Source organism: Heteronotia binoei, chromosome 12 (genome assembly GCF_032191835.1).
Source record: "Heteronotia binoei isolate CCM8104 ecotype False Entrance Well chromosome 12, APGP_CSIRO_Hbin_v1, whole genome shotgun sequence".
Classification (NCBI taxonomy): Eukaryota; Metazoa; Chordata; class Lepidosauria; order Squamata; family Gekkonidae; genus Heteronotia; species Heteronotia binoei.
Window position 1 is genome coordinate 42,408,045 of NC_083234.1, and position 23,510 is coordinate 42,431,554.

A 23,510-nucleotide genomic window follows, 5' to 3' on the forward strand; every position below is an offset into this window, starting at 1 on the left:
CATGAGCTATATGAAAAAATTGTGTTCCTGGTGACCAGTGCAGCATAAGAAACTAGCTTCCATTAGCTTCTATTTTCAATAGGTCAAGCTGATCCAACATTACTTTATCTGAAAGCCAATAAGCCCCCACATGTGGAATTTCATATGTCTCTCTACAATCCTTTCAAGGGTGCTAGAAGGATCCTCCTGCACTTGATACATACAATCAAAACCTGCTTTCATCAAATGGATGGCCCAGCCATTCACAAAAAATGGATTAGAGTTGCCTTACTATGACTGGCTGTCTCTTCCTTCTCTCTTACTAGCTAATGAAACACTCTCTCTAGCCAATCCAGAATGCAATATTTTTGTCTCCTGGACTATTTAAGTTTGGTTGTTAGTCCGAGGAGAGATTAAGTATATTAAAAATCTTGAAGGAACTGTGTTTGTGTTCTGAATCGAAATGTTTGAATAGCTTTAGAAAGCCAGACACTATGGCTTCCTGTGAGATGGAATACTTAACACAAAGGGATTTTTCCCTGCAACACAAGTAAGCTTTAGAATCCTGCTGGCACTAGTTGGGACACTAATGTTTTATTTTTTAAAATCCTATTGTTATATTTTGCATTTATGAGTTTGAGTTTTCTGTTCCCTACCTTTGACATACCATGGCAATTTCTGATTTTCCTTCTAATAAATATTTTCCCTTAAAAAAAAAAAAGTATGTGCCCATTGTATAAAATTTTGCCTACCCATCTGAAGACCAATCAAGTCCTACTGTCAAAAGTTTGTTCCTGTAAACAGGCTTTCTTCTATTCTTTGTATGTAAGTTTTTAATATAAAAGGTGCTGGTCACCTCAGGAGAACCAGCTGTTGGTTGCAAATGTTGGTTTTTTTCAATAGAGGAACATTAGGCTACCAGGGAATTAGAAGTTGGAGCTGCAGAACATTCAATAGGATTCCAGTAGCTAGGAACTCATTTGCCACAGACAATACACTATATGAACATTCAGTCTACTGTCAGCAGCAAGGAATAAACGTGACAGATAAACAGGCAGAGCTGAGTCCCAGAAATCAGTGTGTGTATATGAGCTCTTGCAGAAGTTTCAAAAGTAAAACACAACGCAGTACTTGCTACCAACTGGACTGACTGCTACCCAACTGGAATCAATGACATGATATTGATTTCCAAGTTCACTATCAAGTATGCCTGTCATTTGTGGGGGGGGGGGGGGTGCTGAACAGTTATATAAGCATACTAAGCAACATTCTTGCTAACCAGGTTGTATTATTTATGTCTTAAATCTGCCGGGAACACCAGGGCATTTGTCTGCTTTTATCTTTCCAGATAACTTGGAATCCATTACCCAATAAGCTTCATGCCCAAGAAGAGATTCAAACCCAAGTCCAACACTGACCAATAGTCTGGCTCCAACCCAAAGTTCCTACACATGCTTTATACTGCCCCAATAACATTTTTTATCTTATACCTTCCAAATATGCAGTCTTTACACACTCTTCCCATAGATAACAGAACCCACACACATTAAAAGGTTGCCCTGAAGAATGACAAAGGAAGACATGATGGGTTAAGAAAATGATATGGGTGCAACGAGGGAGAAGCAGCCATACAGCACATTACCCAGGAAAGGTTCCTATGTTGCTGTTCTGTGTGACTAACGTTGTCCCGCCCAACTCCCACATCAAGACGGTTCAACAGAGCTTTAAGCTGCTGCAGAGTGAGCTTGTCATTTTCTCCATATCGAAGGAAGAGGTCCTGCACGAAGGAGGCTGCTGTGATGGGAGGCTGGGAGTCTTCTGTGCCGGCCCACGCAAAAGAGGCAAAAGTCAACAGGCAAAGTTGGAGAAGGAGTTCTCTGTGTCCCATGTTCCAAAACATCATGATACTGTAAAGAAACAGATGCATTCTTGGACCAGCTTGCTGCATCACAATTCCTGTAGTAAATGAATCCAATTTGAACCAAATTTGTATTTCATGGCAATCACTGACTGCCCCAATAAAAGATTAGAGGTATCTTAATGCTGCCAGATCTTGCCAGACTTCCCACTGCAGCTTCTACCCTTGAATACACAGAGAGCTAGGACAACACAATAGGACCACCAGCAATTCTATTTCTTTTCAATTCCTTGTGCTACTTTCACAAGGTACAAATGCCAGCTGTACAGCCAAGTGAAACAGAAAACAGAAATTATAGAAAAGAACTATCCAAAAAAGCAAAGGACCGTGAAAATTAACTTATACAGTACTGAATCTATATTTCAACTTATATTAATTGTATTGAATCAATATAGAAATCTCTAACAAGTCAAACAACAACATGAATTTCAAGCAGCAAAGTGCATGTGCAAAAATGTCTCTACAATCCTTCAAAGTCCATAAAGTGTCAAGAATGTAATAATTGGACATCACTGTCCACCTCCAACATAGATTGCTGACTGTTCAGCTCGTTTCAATCATCTTCCTCATGGAGGGGTAATTGACAGTTTGCAATTTTCACATTCCAAACCATTTGCAGATTTCAACAGTATGTACAAGCACAATATCCTTCCAGTAGAGAAAAAAATCTCTCCTACAATATCCTTCCCAGTGGAAAGATTTTTTCTCCACTGTTAGAGATTTCCATACAATTAATATATCATACAATTATTCCATACAATTAAGATTTCAATACAATTAATATAAGTTGAAATACAGACCAAGTACCATATTAGTTAATTTTCACAGTCCTTTGCTTTTCAGGATAGTAGTCATCTGAGTCTGTCACAGCAAACATATAAGAAGCCTTTGTGCATCTTAAATGCCAACAGAGAAAACACATATTGTGTAGATTGTTCCTTAATCTTCACACTTGTTAAACAGCTTAACTTAAAGTAACCCGTTATCACCAATTACATCTGCTGTGAATGTTTGCTATCTTAGGTACTTCTGTTTTGTACAGAAATTTCATGGCCTTTTACCCTACTGTCCATAATTTTTCTTCTGTGTAAATTTTTCTGCTGACTAAGGTTTCACTTCATACATCTGACAAAATGGACTCTAGCCCACAATGGACTCTAGTCTTTAAGGTGGCACATGATTCCCTTTTTGTTTATCCTAAGATACATGCATCTTGAAGCCAGGAACTCCTTTCAAGTTAACAGTTGAGTCCTACCCTCTCTCATACTGAGGGCTGAAAACATCAGTCATGACACTAGTTGATTCCTGTAAACTTTTAAATATTTGGCTGTCCAAATTTTCCTTAATACTTGTTTGCTTTGCAGAGCCATTCAGGCATTTGGACTGGAAACAGGCGAATGAAACAGAATGGCTGCTGTTGACTTGCAAAAGGTCAGGCTGGATCACCCTGTGCAAATGGAAAGATGGGTTTACGTTCCAGACAACTTTTGAAAGAGAGCTTTTCAGCTAAAAAAATACGATTGCTTGGTACCTATCCAGCTATGGACACTCTAAAAACCAAACTGAAAAGCTGAAAGATGTCTGAGGCAATGCATACCATTCCGCAATATGATTTCTATTGGGCAAATGAGAACAGAGCAAAATGGAATTTCCCCCCCCAGTATACGTGCACTCTTACGCATATGGGAATCAAACATTTTGTGTGCATCTGAGCCTGTAGAGGGCTATTTTTCAAGTCTTTACCACAAGAATATAAACAGATTTGCTAAGAATCAATGCTAACCAAGGTTTGCTGATCTCCGACCGGCCTGTTCTTACCTGCATTCAAAGCAGGAATTACACACTATTTAGCATATGTTGCAGCTTCCCATCATTATAACATTTACTTATTAAACCTCTCAATCTTACTGCAAGGCAGGTGGAGCAAGACCCCCATCTCCAATGCACAAATGGGAAAATACGGCTGACATGCTAGTCAATTAACTACTAGTTAGACTGTAGTCAAATATTACCAAGTATCCTATGAAGCCAAAAATGCCACTGTGCTAGTGCAACCTTTCATTCCCCCCCATTCACTTTATGCTGTCATTTGTTAACAAAACAAAGGAAGGAGTAAGGCTGCATGCCTCCTAGCCTTGAAGCAGCTGAATGCAAACCTAGCAGCAGCATAGCAAAACTTCTCTCAATGGTCCAGTTATACATATAGGCATCTGCGAACACTTAATGGAAGCAGTTATCACTCATTACACAGAATTGCTCATATACATTCATTAGATGTCAAAAGAGTTCTTTCACAACAACTTTATTGTTGGAATTAGCACAAATATTGTACTTGTTGATGAGTAAACTATTTTCTATGTTTTAATAAAGGTTAATGATTTTAAAAGGAGCCCCTTAGCGTGGAGTGGTAAGCTGCAGTACTGCAGTCCAAGCTCTGCTAACGACCTGAGTTAAATCCCAGTGGAAGCTGGGTTCACGTAGCCGGATCAAGGTTGACTCAGCCTTCCATCCTTCCGAGGTTGGTAAAATGAGTACCCAGCTTGCTGGGGGTAAAGTGAAGATGACTGGGGAAGGCAATGGCAAATTACTCCGTAAAAAGTCTGCAAAAAAAAAAGTCATGATGTGACGTCACCCCATGGGTTGGTAATGACCCAGTGCTTGCACAAGGGACTACCTTTACCTTTTAATGATTTTAAAATACCTAACCATTTTTTTAAACCCTACCCAAATGAAAGCAAAGAGGCAGACTAACTTGTTAAACTGTAACGGAGCACTAGGAATGCACACCTCCCAGACCACCATCTGACAATACTTCTTCTAAGAACCGTCATAGGGAGAAGGCAATGGGTACTATATACCTTGTCCAGAGGGACACAGAACATATCAATTAAACCTGAAGAAGGAGCTAAGAGAAGGATTGCTTCAGTGAGTTTGTTGTGATGGAATGAAGAAACATGCCAAGATCAACCAATATAGAAATGCCAAAACTGTCCAGCATGCAAGGAAGAAAGCATCTAGTCTTCTTACTCAAGCAAGCAACAGTATCCTTAAGCCTGAGAATACTTGTGTGATCAGTACAGGAATACTCACCCTGAGTTGTCCGTTCCACACATTCACAGTCTAAGGGGCCTGGAAGGAAAATAAAAGATTTGCAGCAGTCACAACAGTACACAGCTCCCTCTACAAAAATGCTATCATAGAAAAAGCAGCAAGCATTAGATTTTTAGGGCACAAGAGGTTGACAATTTTCTGCTTAACAAACTTACACAGTGATTACAGAGAACTTGTTGGTTTATTACCTAAACATCCTAGTCTCAATTATTGCCTCCCAGCTTTCAGCCTGCAGGAACCTCAAACTTTATTACATACCCAAACTTTCAGCCTACGATGAAGCACTGACTCCTCAAAAAGACTGTAAGCAAGCTCTCATTAATCCTATTCATTGGCCAATTTTCTCACCAAGACTCAAGGCAGATTACAACATTATTTTAATGCAATAAAAAGTAAAGGGCATACTATAAACAATACAAAAAAACCTAGAATCCAAGAGAGAAAACAATGTGTAATAAAACCAAAATACTATATAAGGGTGAAATAAACTGCTGCCGTAATCTATTTAGGGAAGTGTCCTACTGAACAATTCCATTCTACAGCAACTATATTACCTTTATAAAAATGCCCTTCTGTACAATTCTGTTCTATACATTCTGTGGAAGGACAGAAGTGCGTGAGCCATCCTGAAGATTTTGATCTCGCTTTATAGTAGCCATGGATGACAGAAACTTGATCTAAAAAAATACTTCGGTAGCCTAGATTTAAGATCTAGTGCTAGCCTGTGTTATGGCTACCATCCATAATTTGTGAAACAATTACTACTGATTACAAGAACACAGTTTCCTTGCCCCTGTTTAGTGCTGTATGCACTGCCCTTGGAAGTGGCCTTGCACTGCACCTTGTTGACAGTGCAAGGGTTTAAGATACACCCACATTAGCTAGGAGGGAAGCCTACTATTTCTACCTGCAATGCCTGAAATGGATCAAAGTTACAGAATGCAGAGCTGAGATTACAACACTAATGGCTTTTGCAGTTTTCACTTTGATGTCAGATACTCGTCATAACCCTACAAGAGATGCATGGAAAGAATGAATATCCAGCCAGCTTTCTTGCTCACTAACTGAGGCTAGGAAAAGAACAATGAGCCAAAACCTATATAATTAGATTAAAAGCCACACAAGGAATTCCTGACTCAGAAACCTGCTTCTTTTCCCTCTCCCTTTCAACTCTACTCAACTCCGAATCCAGTTATAATAAAGCTTAAAAACTTTCCAGGCTTGAGTACCACAAGTATAAAACACACACACCTCTTTTCTAGCTGCCCTGCTGATGATGCACAAGGCTTAAGTGTACTGCATGTGGATCAGACAATGCAGAGAGAAAGGCTGCAGTCCAGAGAAACTCATAGCAAATATTTATATGGCTTTCCTGCCAATTGGTCTGCCCTGTAACAGACAGCCAAGAGAGAAAGGAAGGCAGACACATCGTAACTCCTGCTCCTGGCTCAATTTTTGCCCTTTCTACTTTTCTCCTTCCCCAGGTTTTCAATTTGTAAGAAAGGCATTTTGTTTATATTTGATTCCCAAGGGGGTTTGGTTGTTCTAAATGAACAACCAAATATTATGAGTCACTTTGAGGATTCCAGTTATAAAAAAAAACAGGGCAGCAAGAGGATAAACAACCCACCTAGGAGATTAGAACATAAAATTGTAATGCAGTGCAAACAGACCTAGTGTTTGGGGCATAGTAGGGGAGAATATAGTAGAGAAAAGTGGGGGAGTACCCTGTGAGTTCTCAGATGAACATGTTCCTGTAAAAGGACTCCCTGGCTCACAGCCAGAGCATTACTTTGGGAATCTTCAAACAAACTGGACACACGAGGAGGAATGTGGCACAAAAACAACTTTTCTGTGGCCAATCTTAGAGCAAAATATTAAGGCCAAGGAAGCCATAGAGATCAGGAGCAACAAAAGCTGTTCCGCTACACTGCAATGGCTACACAAGTCCACCTATGAACATGACTGGTCGATTTGCTCACAAATACCCATGGTAATTATCTGGAGAACACCAATGTAAACCCTCAATCTGATAGTGTAAAAAACAGATTTTACTGTGTCCATAGGGAAATAGGCAAACTTCTATTTATGAGTCTGATTAAGTCAGCTGGTCTGAGCAGACTTTGAAAGCAGAGAAAGTTTTATCTGTGGCGCAAGGGAATAATTCATGCTGTGCTTTGGGAACCTTTATCACACAACGGAATGCTCTGTTATCTTCTTGGGAAGGCCAACTGCCACCTTTTCCATCCTCCCAGCATACATGCATTCAAATATTCTTGACACAAAGTTTGATACCTGGGGGCTGAAATTGTACACTATCCTAATGGAACATTCTACAAAGGCTACCCTGAATTTTACATAACAGGGATTGGTCACTGAACTCAATAACAGAGCAATCTAGATAGCAAGTTACAGAAGTAGTAAAATTTCACTATGTCAGAGTGACAGCCCCAAACTACTTCTGCCAGGTACATAGGATGGAATGGTCAAAGCAGTGGAAACTTTGACCAGTTTTGAACTAAACCTTTAATCCCGGTTTAGCCCAGTCCCCAAACTGACATTCTACACTAGAACAATAGAATCAGAGAAACCAACTCTATGACTCTGATTTTAGTGCAGAATGTCAGCTTGGGGACAGGGCTAAACCAGGATTAAAGGTCTAGTGCAAAATTGGTCTTACTTGAGAGATCAGTTGCCTGCTTTTAAGTCTGAGTGAAATGTGTCATGGAATTTGTCTGAAAGGTGAGACACCAGGTGCAGCATGTAGGCAGAAACATCAGTGCTAAGGCACGGATGACTTTATTGCATTGCTAAAATCACAAAACGGATGCTGTGTGCACTGGATATTCATGCTCTTTAAAAATATTGCTTTATGACCTAGAGAGGAATGGAGCCTTCACACCCATTCACTGGGCTCATGGCCACTTAAAACACTAATTTCTGCTGATGTGTTGCAGACTTTAGTCTCCTCTGGAGTCTGACCCTGAATAGTTTTGGACATTACCCAAGCAGATAGTGGCTTCAGCCATGACTGGAGTAGCAAGGCCTACCGCCTGATCTATCTGGCTAGCAAGCAGTCCCTTGCTCACTGTGTTATCAGTCATGACCGGGAAGGAAAGTATTCCTCTGTCATTTCTCCAAGCATTGTTAATATTATTAACTTCATTTATAGTCTCTCTCACTGAGACTCAAATGAATTACAAAATACAGACATTCAGACAACAAACAATGCAGTAGGACCAGGATTACAGAACTGGAAAACAATGCAAGCAAAAAAAAAATGTCTAAGACACCGAAAACTGCCTGAAACATGACATGCCATAACAAAGAAAGATACCTGTACAGTACTAACTTTACCACAATGGTAACAAAAAAAAGTATTGCAATGGTAATAAAACATTGCTACTTCCCAAACTGTTCATTATACTGTGGTTCTAATTCCCTTATAAAAATGCCCTCCTGAACATTTCTCTTCCCACATTCCGGAAAGTGTCAGGACCTTCCGAAGTCAGCCATTCCACAAGGTAGGTGGCACCTTCAAAAGACTTAGCTCAGATGAGAGAAGCTGTTGTGGCAGAGCACAGTGGGAGGGGCAGTTTCACAGATATGAGAGTCTAAGGCAATTCAGGGCTTTGTAGATGATAACCAGAACCTAGAAATGTACCTGGGTAACTGATCTATAACCAACCAAGTGCCTGCAGAATGGGTATGATATGCACATTCTGCTTTGCATCTGGTAATAGATGGTCTGCAGCATTCTGTACCAAACTGAGTCTGAATTGTCTTTAAGGACAGACAAGCAGAATACATTACAATGGCTTACCCTCATAGTAACCACAGCACAGATAAATGGGCCAGATCAGCTGAATCAAGGGTAGGGGGCCATCTTCCAGGCTAAGTGGAGCTGAAAGAATGCCTGCTTTGCAGCTGCTTTAACTTGTTTCTCCAGCAATAAAGCGAGATCTAGTACCACAAGAAACTGCACAGGTCTCTCTATGCAAAATCCACCACATGCTTATTAAAAAGAGATCAACATTCTCCCAGACTTAAAGGCTTAGTTCAGCTTTGAAATCTTTGCTTGACAAAAGTGTCAGGAATTCCTTGAGAAATGAAGTCTGCTTGTGGGAATGGGTGGAATAGCAGACCTATTCAAGCTCTTATTTTCCTAAACTGCTGTTTGCTGAAATTCTGCCTAGTGGAGCATTTAGACATGTACCTGTAAATTAACATTATAAGTAACAGTTGTAAGAACCACAGTGTTTTCTGTTTTCCCTTCAAAAGGAGGGCGAGGACCTAAATGGCTATGTAGCCACAAAACAGATTATTCAGGTTCAAGCAATCTTTCCTTGTTCGAATTCCTTATTCCTTTCTGTTTCCTGCTTCACACTTGGCATTGCAAGGCAGCATTACATCCATTTTGCAGTAATAAACTTATTAAGTATGAACAGGAGACATGAATTTCCAAAGAGACGAACAGAAAGATGCCAGGGAACTGAAGTCAATTATGGCTGCCAACCACTGTCAGGTGTATGTCATATGCCCAAGTGTTTAAAGACCTATACACTTCACTTTCATGCCTTACTCAGTCACCACTGGTGTAGGCTCTGTAAACAGGGCTGCTGATGGTGTCACAAAATGTCAACGGGTACAGTCTTCAGAGGCACTGAGTAGAAAGGGGATCCAGTGAGTTTGGAACGATTTTTTAAAAATGCATAGACAGATAACAGAGCTCCTTTCCTCTCCCTCTGCTACCAGACAGGCATTCATAATTGGCCAAGTAATTCAATTATGTAACTAAGTTAAGTAATCAACAGTGGGCTACAGGATCGTGCACTCCCTCTTCCACCTCTTCTTGAGCATGTATTCCTGCCACCTGCTTTAACTGGAGCTTAAGCATTAACACCAACAGCAACAATAATCATGGTTAGCTTATACAACAGTTATCTTAGTCTGAAGCCAGTGTTCCATACTTACCTTTGAGGATCAGCTAACCTTTCAGCTAGAACATCCAACACCAACAATTCCACTTCAAACCTTCTTGAAGTATAAACAGCAGCGAGAAGTTATTAAAGGCCAAACTATATGTGACGCTGTTACAATCACATAGAACCTACATTTATTTTGTACGGCCAAAGGTAATCTACTGCAAATATGTGATGCTGACATTCTGTGATTACAACTGCGGAGTTTCGGTCTTGTACTATCATGACCTGTGGAATCCCCACACACTTAGATCAGGAATCTGTATCAGATCCTTGTATCGCCACTTGCTCAATTTCCAATGTAAAAAATGGAGCATGCACGGAGACTCCTTCTAAAGACAAGCATATTTCTCATGGTACAAGGTTCCTGGTGCTTCCTTCCCTGTGAAGGAAACTCCAAACCAGAACTCCTTCCTTCTTGGCAGCAGCTTTTAAGGGAAAAAATGTGCACATTAGACATCCTAATCATAGAACTCTTGCAGTACCTATAGCTGGGACCTTAGTTACTTCCTTTTGCCTAGGTACAAAGTGGAAATAGAGTGCTGTTTGCTTTTCCTCTCTTTCACTTGACCAAATTAATACATGATAACAGTCCGCCTACAGCTGTATTTGCCTTCAGAAAGCAAATAAGGGATGCAAACCCAGATACAGCAAATTCTGGAGGTGCTGCAAAGGAAGTGCAGAAAAAGACAGAGCAAATAATGTTGGCATAATACAGGAATGCTTATTCATGAAAAAGAAAAAAGTCACACAGTTAAATGGACAGTTGTAAATGACGAAAGTTTTAAATACAGTGAGGGGAGCGCCCTAAGGATTCTTTTTAGAACACACAGTGCTGGAATTCATGGAAACTATGAGTAAATTACTGATTGTATCAGTTTCCTCACTGCCGTCTCCAAAACTCAATGCAATGCAGGTAACACAGCTAACGAGTGCCATGGTTTAGGGAAATGTAAGGGCAGAAAACTGAACAAACAATGTATGCTGCACAAATTAGAGGGGAAAACAGAAAACAGAGTAGGAGACCAAGGGCAGACTATAAAAAGAGTGTGTGGGACTGCCAATATTTAGGTCTCTAGGCCAAAACATGCTCTCAAATCAATCGCTACATGGCAAACAAATATATCAGTAGCCTCAGCAACATTTTAAGTATAACTGATATCTCCACAGCTGCTTAGGCAGCTTCTGGAAGAGCTCTCTCAACCCCACCTACCTCACAAGCTGTCTGTTGTGGGGGCGGGGGGGGGGGAAGGTAGAGGAGAATGTAAGACACTCTAAGATTCAAAGTATAGGGCAGGGTATAAATCCAATATCATCTTCTTATGCTAGGAAAGAATTCTTCTGATCACCGTGCTTTAGAAAGATTTCCCTTCTTGGGACTTAACTACACATTACATAGTCTCACCCCCCCCCCCTCCAAGACTGCCTTGGTCCTAGTGCCAGATATGCACCAGGAGTTCCATGCTCAGAACCTAATTCTCAGGCTCATGGGAAATCAATTTAAACCAAGACCGCAGTTCACAGTAAAAGCATTTAACTGACCTATGGCTCTAGGGAGCTACTCTTTGCCCTGTTGGGGAAACCTGCGTAGCATTGGGCTACATGCCATATTCCCCAATGGGACAAATCGCCACTCAATAAAATGATGTAGTGGAAGACAAAGCACCCTTTTCCCACCCCTCACAATCATGATTAAAACTGGGTCTGTGTGACATGGAAAGAAGATCTGAGAGCACAACAACCAGCATCTGTCTAATTTACAGGACTATGGCAATATAAGAACTAGTTAGGTTTCAAGTTAGATAGAGATGAAAATGTTAAGAAAGCCCTCCCAAGGAGCTTGAAAGAATGGTGTCATTGTACATTCATTTAATTACTATATGTGGCAGCACTGTAATCCATAGATGCCTCCTTGCCAGCCTGGAGAAAGGAGCCAGCTCTGCTTCCATCTGCTAGGTGAGAAACTGTTTTCATCCTCCTCTGCTTTTTGGGATGAGACATGAGAGAAAATGGAGCTACAGCTTGGGAAACAGAACTGGTAGTTTTGAAGAAGGTAAATCTTCAGCTGACAAGTAGGCTTTAGCTAAAGAAAGCTTATGGTACAATCAGTCTGTTTTTAAGATGTTACAAGACACTTCACGAAAAAAGAAGAGGTAGGAGTTAGACATGGATGTGTATGAAAACCACTGCTCTAAGTCCCAAATCACACATGTATTGTCAACAGGAGGAAGACTGACACACATTTGTCGATCAGTCTTCTCTATATGACCAATATCAGACATGAGAAAAAACTCATTGCCTTTTTAATTTTATACTGACATACATCAGTAAAAATTAGTAACAAATACGGTAGACGTAAATACAAATAAACTGCTATTGATTGTCCATCTGGAGAAACATTTTTCTCCAAATATCAACATTCTTCAGAGATCTATTTAAATACTCTGTCCAATCATACAGAACATATCTTTTCGCTTATCTATAATCACTCTTTTTGACTTAGAATTTTTTTTCTTCCATTGTCTGGCAAAGACTATATGAGTAGCTGTGACTATACACAAAACTAGTACTTGAAGAAAGGCCAGGATATTTGCTACCTAATTAAACAAAGCAGTTCAGGTGTATAATCTAACCTAAAATTAATACCTAATGCTCACCACAAGTGTATCCCAATATTCCAATGCCCATGGTCACTGCTACCACTGCTTTTTTCATCGAATAGACTGGACAGTCTTTCATAGATGCACACCAAAAATGGGGCAGAAACTGAAAAGCATTTTAGCACATGTGAGTTGGGTACAAGAGGACAGAACAAGACAGTTTCCCCAGTGGAAAGAAGGATGGCTATACACAGGCAGGGTAAGTGAGTCACCCAGCCTCCTACAGTCACTGTGCCTAAGTGATGGTCACCAGCTGAAGTAAATCCAAGTTCAAGAAATTCATTAGGCAAGATTTTTTTCAACAGCTTACTATGATTCTAACTTTTGGATGCTCTTGTGGCATGGTTTACTCAAGCCATTTGAAGTTGCACAGATATAAATACTTCTGGTATGACACAACATGGCCCCTCTAGTTCTTAACTTATGGTACCCTATAATTAAAAAAAATGGGGCATGCTACTAGAATCATTGGCATGGGGAATTTTGCCTTCAGTAGCAAGCAGAAGGATCCAGACACAATTACTAATATCCACTTAATGGATCTCCAACAGAAGGTGATAGGAAAGACTCTGGAACTAGGAAGAAAACTGCAAATCAGGCTCTGAGCTAGATAGATCACTAGTCTAAGGCAGCTCAATATGTTCATATGATAGATTGGAGGAACTTCCCGTGCCTACACTAAATTATGAAGCATTCTGCTTCTAAGGAAATACATAACATGATGCAGAATCTCTTACCCTTAAATCATCAATTAAAAACTAGACTATATTATCATTTGATTAGGCATGATGTCAGTATGATTAACCACATTTATATCCCATCCTTCCTCCAATGAATGGAGGATGGCCCCATGGATGGAGTAATGTCACTTTTGCCTCACAACTACCAAATGAGGTAGGTTAGAAACAGAAAGGCCATGGAAATAAATTCAGCTGGCACGCTTATATGTACTATGGGAGAAAAAAAGATGGATGGTTTTTTCTCTCACCATTATATAATAAATAATCTGTTGAATACGTGGATGAAATATAAGAAATATGGTGATGAAAGAAAACCATTATGGATAGTGCCAGCAGAAGTGATAAAAATAACAGCTGAAGTGGGTGAAGAAAAGTGGTTGTCATATAATCAGCTATTAAAAATACAAGGCGGTAAAACAGAGCTGAAAACTGCAAAAGAGCTGAACAATAAATATGACTGGTTTCAAATGCAACAAATAAAGAGTTTGGTGGAAAACGACATTAAAACTGAATGAATAAGAAAAGAACAAACAGAAATGGAAATAGTTCTGCTAGGAGATAATGAAAAATTAATTTTAAAACTATATAAACTGCTTTTGAAATGGTCTACAGAAGATGAAGTGGTGAAATCTCAAATGATCAAGTGGGCAATTAATGTAAATAAAGAAATACAGATAAAACTTGGGAATATCTTTGGAAGAATTCTATAAAGCTTTCAACATGTCATAGTATTAAAGAGAACTGTTTTAAAATTATGTATAGATGGTATATAACTCCGAAAAAGTTGGCAAAGATGAACAATAAGATGCCAGATAGATGTTGGAAGTGTAAAAAACATGAAGATTCTTTTACCATATGTGGTGGACTTGTGAAGGAGCAAAAAAGTATTGGCAGATGATTCAACAAGAAATATCTAGGATCTTGGGATATGAAATCAAGAAAGTTGCAGAGACTTTTCTGTTGGGATTATATATGGAAAAATTTCCAAAAGAACATAGAACTATAATTTGGTACTTGTTCTCAGCTGCTAGGACATTGTATGCGCAGTTGTGGAAGCAAGAAAGAATACCAGAGAAATGGGATTGGATTATAAAAGTTATAACATGGAGTGAAATGGACAAATTGACAAGAATTTTAAAAGACTATGATCTAGAAACTTTTAAGTTACAGTGGAAGAAGTTTAGAAGTTATATAGAAAAAGAGTGGAAAATAAAAGGACATTCGACAATTTTTGATAATGATTAAGTCTTAAAAGAAAGAAAAATAGAAATTTTTGTTTTATTAGTTAAGAGTACCTTTAAATATTAGTATTTTAAGTATACAACACCGGCGGGGGTCAAGTAACAGGGGGAGGAGGGGTTAGAAAAGTAATATATGGAATAGAAAAAAAGTAGTAATTAATAATGCAAGAATTGATTGTTACCATATGTTACTGGAATAAAAAATTATTTTAAATAGCAAAAAAAAACAGAAAGGAAGACTGGAATGAGAGTATTCCGTGGGCCACATGGCCCAGCAAAGCAAGGTAGTAACATTTAAAAAAAAAGAGATCAGGTTAGTCTGACATGACTTGTTCTTGAGAAACCCATGATGGCTCTCAGACCCAGGCAGCCTCAATTGTACTCCAAAGCCACACTGTCTCTTCTTTACAGAAGCAATCCAAAAGCAACAGTAGGATAATACACTAAGACCAAAAAGAAATCATAAAATAATGGGAAAACTTTCACGTTTCCCAGATTTCGTCACTAGGCTCGATGTTAAACAAACAAAAAGGCAGGGGGAGAAAAGAAATCCAGTCAGCAGGACTTGGACTTACGGGAACCAAAATTTAGCAGAAATTAACGAGGGAAGGGCAACAAGTTCTTATCACTTTGCTTTTTTATCCTGTCAGTTATTTTACCCTGACCATCCACCAAGGACCTCAGGGCAACACACATTTTGTTTCCAGTTAAGTCCATGTATAAACAACCCTACAAGGTAGGCTAGGATAGTGTGACTGTGACTAGCTCAGCAAGCTTTATGGCCAAGTGGGGAATGGAATTCATCTCTTCCTAGCTCTTGTTCAACAATAGCTGCTGCCCCAGTTTTTTTCAAAATGAGATCAGAACATCTCTGTAGATCTAAATATCCTTTGCAAGGACGGGGGGAGGGGGAGGCTTGTACGCATCTGGATGATGCAATTAACAAGAGCCATCTCAGCTTTCTAGGAACAGGGGCAAGAACGGTCTCAGGGGAAGGGGCTGGAATTGCCCCACACACACACTTTCAAAAGAGCAGGAGCTCATAGCTCTGAGATCATCTCAGAGCACTAGCCAGAAAGCATTCTCTACTTTTATCAAGGCCAACAAAATCATTGTAAAATGGTGAGAAAACTTTCAAGTTTCCCAGATTTCATCACCAGGATGGGTGTTTTTTTTTTTAAAGCACAGGGGGAGAAAGAACAATTCCACAGGACTTAGACTTACTGGAATCAAAAGCTAGCAGGAATGACCTTCAAGGGTGGGGGGAGAGGGAATCAATAGCATCAAACTATCATATTTTTATCCTTCTCATTCACCAACCAACACAGAGCACTGGGAACCAGTAGTTCAACCCTAGGAACTCTGATTAGTTGAGTAATAACAGAGGTGTTATCCTAATGCAGTCACCACAAAGTACTTTTAATATAAACTTGAACTGTTTTTTATACTATTTTTCAACACAAACAATCTTATGGAGTTGGACAAATGCCACTCTGATTCCACACACAACAGCAACCAGTTCTTTCCAACTGAATATCAGAAGTTCAGGTTTTAGTGTGATGCTGGTCTCTCTTTCCTTTCCTAACAGCAACTCTGAAAGTTTTTCCTCTTCTGACCCCTGCTCAGCTTGCATCTATCTAGACCAGAGGCATCAAATTAATTTGTTACAAGGGCTGGATCTGACCTAAATGTCACTTTATTGGGCCTGGCCATGTGTGCCATAAAACATAATGCCATATGGGAAGATATAAACTTTATAAAGAATATGGGCAAACCCAACTAGCAATATTATTTTTAACTCAAAATACAAACAATCTTTAAACATTAACCTTCTTACAGTATTTCCTTGAAGTATCTCCTTGATGCTCATCCTCAAACTTCCACCACTCATTACTCATTAGCACTGGGACACTACGCAGGGACATAATGCACAGCCTCTGTCATCTGGCAATAAAGATAATGGATCAGTTGCTTGCAGGATGGATGAGACCTCTAAATGGGCCGGTTCTGGCCCGTAGCCCATATATTTTGACACCCCTGAATTCTAGATATAGTTAACTAATAAGGAAGTTCGTTGGTGTTTCTGGAGCAAAGATCCTTCCAATCAAAGAGGGAGAATTATTTGAGCTTGGGTCAGGGCCTTTTGAGTTGTGGTTCACTAGAATCAGCAATGACAATGCAAATGACCTTACCTAAACTTTTTAAAAATGTAACTGACACGGTTCCCTCCATATTATTTTGAGGACATTAAGAGGACTGGAGCTTCTACAAGGTATGCATAACTTGCCATGCATACTATGAAAAGGAGCCATTCAACATGTGGCAGGAGCTAGCAAGGGAAAGGCATGGGAGTCTGTTAGTTTTAAAGCAAAATGGGGGTATTTAAGCTAATACAGTTTGAATGCTGCATTGCATCACATTATTTCTTCCTTGCTAGCAGAATCCAAAAATGTAGTCTTATAATTAATTGGAACTTAAAATAGAACCACCTGGAAGTGAGTTGATATCCAACATGAACAAAGTGTTTCTGCATTTTATTAGGACTGCAAGCCTCTCAAGGCAGGTAGCTGCCTTTTCTGCTGTTGTTATGCTCAAGTGCCACATACACAACCAGTGGCACATTGTTATAAAATTTTAAGAAATATTCAGTGGCACTCCAGCCTTCAGTTATAATAGAGGGGGGGAGGACAAAAGCCATCACCAGGGCTCATCAGGTAGCATATGCAAGATGCTCTGCTTCTCTCTGCTTCCCCCTCTATTTTCAACAGCATATCATCATCCAGGCTGAAATGGTAAAGTTGCATACTGACTCACATACTCAACATTTAATTTTTCCACAAGAAATACACAGAAACACATACACATTCCTGGTTGTTGTTTTCCCCCTCTTCATATTTTTCAGGGTGTTCTTTCTCTGGGCTTTTGTGTTTCAAATCCCTCCCCAGGTACAATTGCCTTGGTTCAGGTCCAGTACTTGGGACATGACATTGTCAAGTACAGACAGCAGGGATATGGTTTGACCTATTTTATCAGTAGATTTTACAACAGGACAGCAGCATGAGAGAAATGTAAACATCTGACCATGTGGCAACTAACCTGGCTCACAGAGCAGTCACATGTACTAGATCCATGGTATTTATGCAGTCTGTAATGGATCTTTTTTTTTAATTGCACACCGGGCATGTTTTTCACCACATTCTATATCATTGTTTATAGTTCATTTTTCCACAGATGTCTGCATGTGTCTCCATAAAGTTTATAGGTCATTTTTAAATTTTAAAATGCCCATATCAATGAACATTTTTTTAGAAGTACAAAAGTCGTATTACAGAGCATGTCTGTAACTAACCAGGAAAACGGTGTCAGCCTGGACTATTTCCCCTCCTTATCAGAGAGTTTCTTTTATGGCAGTTGGGATCACTACACCCATGTGCCCGTTCATCACAGACATCTTGGGAATTTAACTAAACAAACCACAGCTTCCTAGAACCCGGCTAGTTAATTCCCCCATAAAGATTTCTGGTACATCATATGTTATGTACCAAAGATATACAACTAAAATACAGCATAAGTTTAAGATTTCTTTATAAAAGAAAAAAACATAATCTAGAACTTGCAATTCCATGAGAAGCATGTCTGTGTACAGGAAACAAAGATTTGTACTGGAACAGTTAGATAAAACTGAAATGGAAAACGCTGAACTTGTCAAGGCCTTGGGTAAAACTCGGTACACTTCCAAGAACTATACAAGTGACAATAAAATTATATACCATGGACATTAAAAGATATGCTAAATTCTGCCCTGAACTCCTTTACCCGATTACAGCACTTACTGGTTTAGGACACAGAAGGGTTGCTATGAAGTACTTTCATCCCATCTTCTCTCTTTGCTGTTCTGGTACAAATCTTTTTTCCTATACAAAGATGAACTTTGCCTAGATCATACTTTCTGCACCCAACTCAAAAATAAGGGGAAATGCACAGGGGCCAAATATAAACTTGGAAAAATATCATGTTGATTTCTCTGCAGCTGGGGCTGTATCTGAAACTCCTTCAACTATATTTAAACACCTCCTCCTTTCCATAAATGTCTGAATGGCAAAGCAGAATCAAGGACCAGCATCAGAGTGAAGGCCCCTACATTTCAAGCAGCTGTACTACCACCACCACATCTCTTTTGGTAGGCATGTCAGCATTTTAAAATCCATACATTTCTTATTGTATATACAAACAGATACCCCATCTAGGAAATGCTGTACATAAAGAAAGAGTAGGAGAAGCACTTTGTGAGACTGCAAAAATATGCCAACTCCTGTTTAGAACTTATAATTTTCACTACATCTAGCCAGTACATGCTGAGATATATTGCACTCTAGTATGCCCCCCAGTGAATAGAATGAAAGAGATTCACTGCCTCTGATTCACCTGGGCTCCCCAGTGTACACAGTTACATGTAAAGAATCCCAATGCAATGAGCTCCATGAACAGCATAAAATGGGACATGTTATGTTTAGCACTTTTACTCAAAGCAAGAAGCAAACAGACATTAACAATATCAAAAAGTGAGGCACTTCAAATTCCTTTAAACACTGAGAACAATTTTCTGACCAGCTTTCCAAGATATTTTTTAAAAGTTAAGACCAAGCTGTTAAACATCACATGTCCTGCTTTGCCAGAAAGCTGCCATCACTAATTCAGTGCCAGTACAAGTCAAGTCACGAGGGCTCCCAAGATTTCACCCCTTGTCTGATAACCTCTGTAGCATTCAGTCAGGGAATGGCACTGAAATGAGAGGGAGAGACTGTCACCAGACAGAATGGAGAGTCCAATTTCAGTAGTAAAAGGGATGTCAAGTAAATAAGCGTCATCAATTCTTTCAACCTTTTTAAAGCTTCCATCAGTTTACAGTCTTTAGCAACATATTTTCATAGACACATCCTACCATTTACATACCTCACCCCCCCCCCCATCCCATCCAAACCAATCAGGCCAATCCTAGTTCCTAGAGTTACTGCTAAAGAAGTATGGGGGGGAAACCAACACAGATCTAATATTTTATATGTTGATGGTGTCAGGCAACTTACTTCTAGTGCATCTCTTATTAATTTCAGGTCCACTCAGAAATGAAGATCTCAAAATAAAGCCTATTTGTTTTTACTGCAACAAATGAGCATGGCTATTTTCAGTTAAAATTACTACCACTATCCTGGTGAATACTAAGGTCCCATCACTATTTAAGTAAGTAGCACAGAAAATTAATTTTGATTACAAATAATTTTTTTATTTATATTTTGTTGTCAATGATTAGGTATTTTCTTATATATATATACACACACACACACGGTGCATTAGATCATTATAGCCATTTGTTTTTTTCAAACAAAGGAGCTTTCTCTACTTCAGTTTATGACAAACAACATGATGACCCAGACTCAGAGCATTCCCGATGACTCTACAGGCCCTCAACCAATACACCCTGCTCTTTGTGTTAGATCTTTATTCCTGTACTTATTTGGATATTCTTTGTCTTCTTAGAAGCCACTCTCACCTGGGCCCCAACACTTATTATCTATTTATAGGAGTCAGGCCAGGGGTGTCAAACATGCGGCCTGGGGGCCGAATCAGGCCCCCAAAGGCTCCTATCAGGTCCATGAGCAAGTCTGCTTCTTTCTCCCTCTCTCTTGCTTCCTTCAGTTTTCAGAGACTGTTAAATAAAATACTGCAAGTTTTTATTTCAATTTATAAAAACTTTATAAAGTTTATATCTCCACTACCTGGCCTTACATTTTATTACACACATGGCCCAGTCCAACAAGGTCTCTTTTATGTCAGATCTAGCCCTCATAACAAATGAATTCGACACCCGAGTTAGACTGTTTCTAATCTACAAAAAGCCATGTTATTCTGTTACTCCTCTGTTCCTTACTGATAGCCAGAGCTATTCTCCAGACTTGTACTGGGCAAGTTTAGCCAAGAGACCAGGCCAGCTCTGTTTCTAACCTGTAGAAATATCCCCCATGATCTTTTTGGTCAAGACCAGCAAATGTCCTCATGTACTCCTGCCCTTATTTATAACAAAGTGCCAAACCATTTAATACCATTTATTTTAACTAATTATATTTTATTTTTGCTGGTAGTTCTCTTGTCTTCAGAAATTAACATTGACAGATAATTCCCTTGGCATTTTAACTCTAGAGCTACTAATCCAGAACACTGTTTTGGGTATGGTTTTTAATACTAAAGAGTGAAAGAAGAAATGAAAAGCCAATTTAGGAAAGAAGGGTTTAGAGCAAAAAAGGGGTGCTTAATATGATTCTATCTTCAAACCCTGCCCCCAAGTAACTCGCTCTCACATTAAACATGCATTTACACTAGCAAACATGATTTTCAATAAGAGAGGAGTTGTAGCAGATAGATGGGGAAACACCTAGGCACACCATTCTGTTTCCATCATACTATTTCTTCATTCCAAACTCCCAAAGCTATTCTCCTTTTTAAAGGAAAAGTGTCCGGACTCCTTTACACCTACTTACATGTACGTCTTAGTTCTTAAGAAAAAGGAGATTTATGTGCTCTGACCAAGAGATTATGCAGATTCTTCCCTCCCCCCACACCCCAAATTTATAAAACCCTGCCTTCTAGGAAAAATTTCTTGATGTGACAGCATTTTCTCTTCCTCTTTTTAGGAAACTTATGTACTTTGGACAAGATACTCAGTTCTACCGAGCAAGAATATCAGCATCTGAAACTAATGTTCATCTAATACCAGGACAGAAACTAGCAGACTACCTTTACCTGAACACTTACAACACCCTTCAATTATAGAAGATTTATTCCTGCTGAAACTCTGTGTTTGCTATTTATGGTTTATTTGTGTCTCAGAAATATGCAAGCACTATTTCCACATTACACCATCTTCACACCCTTCTCAAAACAGGGCAAAGGAAAACTGTACTTTATATCTATTAAGTGTTCAGTTTTTCCACACAGCTGCTTGCTCACCAAGTTCCCACAAGTATGTGCTGATTGCTCTGATGTCCTCTTGGATAATCAATACATTGGATAATCAATGAAAAGCTTTCTTTCTTCCCTTTCAATGTCCGCCAGCTATTCTACTAACACACTGCTAAGTCAGTGCTAATCAATGTAAACTAGAATTGTTTCCTTCCCCACGGCCCCATACATCAGCCATAATCAAAATTCTGATCTTGGTGCTTCACCAGTCCATGCTGCTACTTTATCCATTTGCCCTTATACCCAGTCTTGCTAAAGCTCCCACATACCTTCTATGACGTATGGGTTCCCACAATTTGCTTCCCAATGAATATGCAGCTTTGCCAACAGCCAACAACAAGGTCAATCCATTATGATTCACTTATCCCATAACATGTCTATCACAGACTGAACTATACTCCCAGTGCCACCCAGTGAAGATGCTTTCTATTCAGACCTCTGCCAATACTTAAGAAACGTTTCTCACAAGAGTCCCTCACCCATGATGCCAAGTATATTTAATTACTCTTCATCAGTCCCCCCCCTTGCCAACACAGTTATATTCTCATTGCAAATGACCTAACTAAAGAGCACAATTTTGTTATCTTGCATTCTGGAAGAAAAGCTTTAAATAAATACACATATGCAAACAATTTTCCCCACACCACATTGCACAAAACTCCATTGACTAACCATGCAATTCACAGACTGACCTACCCACCCAGTTCTACAACAGAGATTCAAGTGTGCTCCCTATAAAGACTATAAACAGCTCAGTTTCCCCTGCCCTGTATGATACTCAAACCTCCCATAAAAGACCCTAACCTAAATGCTCCTTAGCTGAGGAGCATCACCTGCCTACCTAGGCAGTTTGCCCATATCCTGAGTCCCCACCCCTCTCTCAGGATATGGCAGGCCAGTACAGTGAGAAAAAGTTCCAGAGCAGGACTCAGAAGATGCGGGTTCAACTCTCTACTCTGCCGTGAAACTCCCAGGATGACCTTGGGCCACCCATTCTCAGTCTCACCTACCTCACACGGCTGTTGTTCTGAGGATAAAGCGGCAAAGTATTGTATGCTGCCCCGAGCTCTTTGGGGAAAGAAATTAATTTTTAAAATACCAGATAAATCCCATTTACACACTCTCCCGGTCAAAACTTCACCAGTGCCTCCAAAACCCACATTTTTAATTTATATTTCAGCATCCTGATTCTACTCATCAATTAACACACCCAAAACCACCGTGAGAGACCCTCACTCCTTCCACAACCCCCAACTACGTCTCAACTCCCCAGCCAGGCCAGAGTGTTCCTCCGCCAGGACCTGGCCCCAGCATCTTCTAGAGCCACTATCCATAGCCTGCAGCATCCAATTACCGCACTTTAGAGCAATTAGTAAACGCCCTCCTCCTCTCACCCAGTCTGGCCACCTTTCACGGCCTCCACATCCCATTCTCCACGTCGCCCCTTCTCACCTTGCTCTGCGAGGACCGCCGCAACGCGCGAACACGCAGCAGCACCGCGTTGCTTTGCCGGCTCCTCTGTCGTCTCCAAACCAAGGCCCGCGCAAGCAAAGACAGTTGAAAGAGCTGGTTGGCAGCTGCCATTGCGCATGCTCGCCATGGGAAGGGGAAAAAAAGCCCCTCCTTCATCTGCTGACACACGTTCAGTCTATTCGTCGGCCCCAGAACAGGCGTGTCTGTTTTACATAAGCCCCGCCCCCCCTCGGCCGGGGATTTGTGCACGATTGGACTACTCACACCCCCTCCCAAGAGCCGGTACCACGTGGCGCTGCGGAGGAGTCGAAGGGAGTGGGTAGTTGGCGCGTGCTGGATGTGGGCGGGGGGGGGGGGAGGACTTGTGTGCATGAGTTTTTAAGTACCCAAGG

General features: G+C 40.1%; 1 protein-coding gene across 1 annotated transcript in view; it reads right to left on the reverse strand.

Annotated features, from left to right (window-relative positions):
- The window catches only part of SLC39A14 (solute carrier family 39 member 14), a 51,378-nt gene extending 28,117 nt beyond the window's left edge, over nt 1-23,261 (reverse strand). The window contains exons 1-3 of the mRNA XM_060251026.1: nt 23,098-23,261; nt 4,988-5,026; nt 1,622-1,886 (exon numbers count right to left, since the gene is read on the reverse strand). Of these exons, the coding sequence (XP_060107009.1) occupies nt 1,622-1,886; nt 4,988-5,010 (288 nt within the window). The 5' untranslated portion in view covers nt 5,011-5,026; nt 23,098-23,261. The remainder of the gene's footprint in view (nt 1-1,621; nt 1,887-4,987; nt 5,027-23,097) is intronic.
- Between the last annotated feature and the right edge of the window lie 249 nt (nt 23,262-23,510).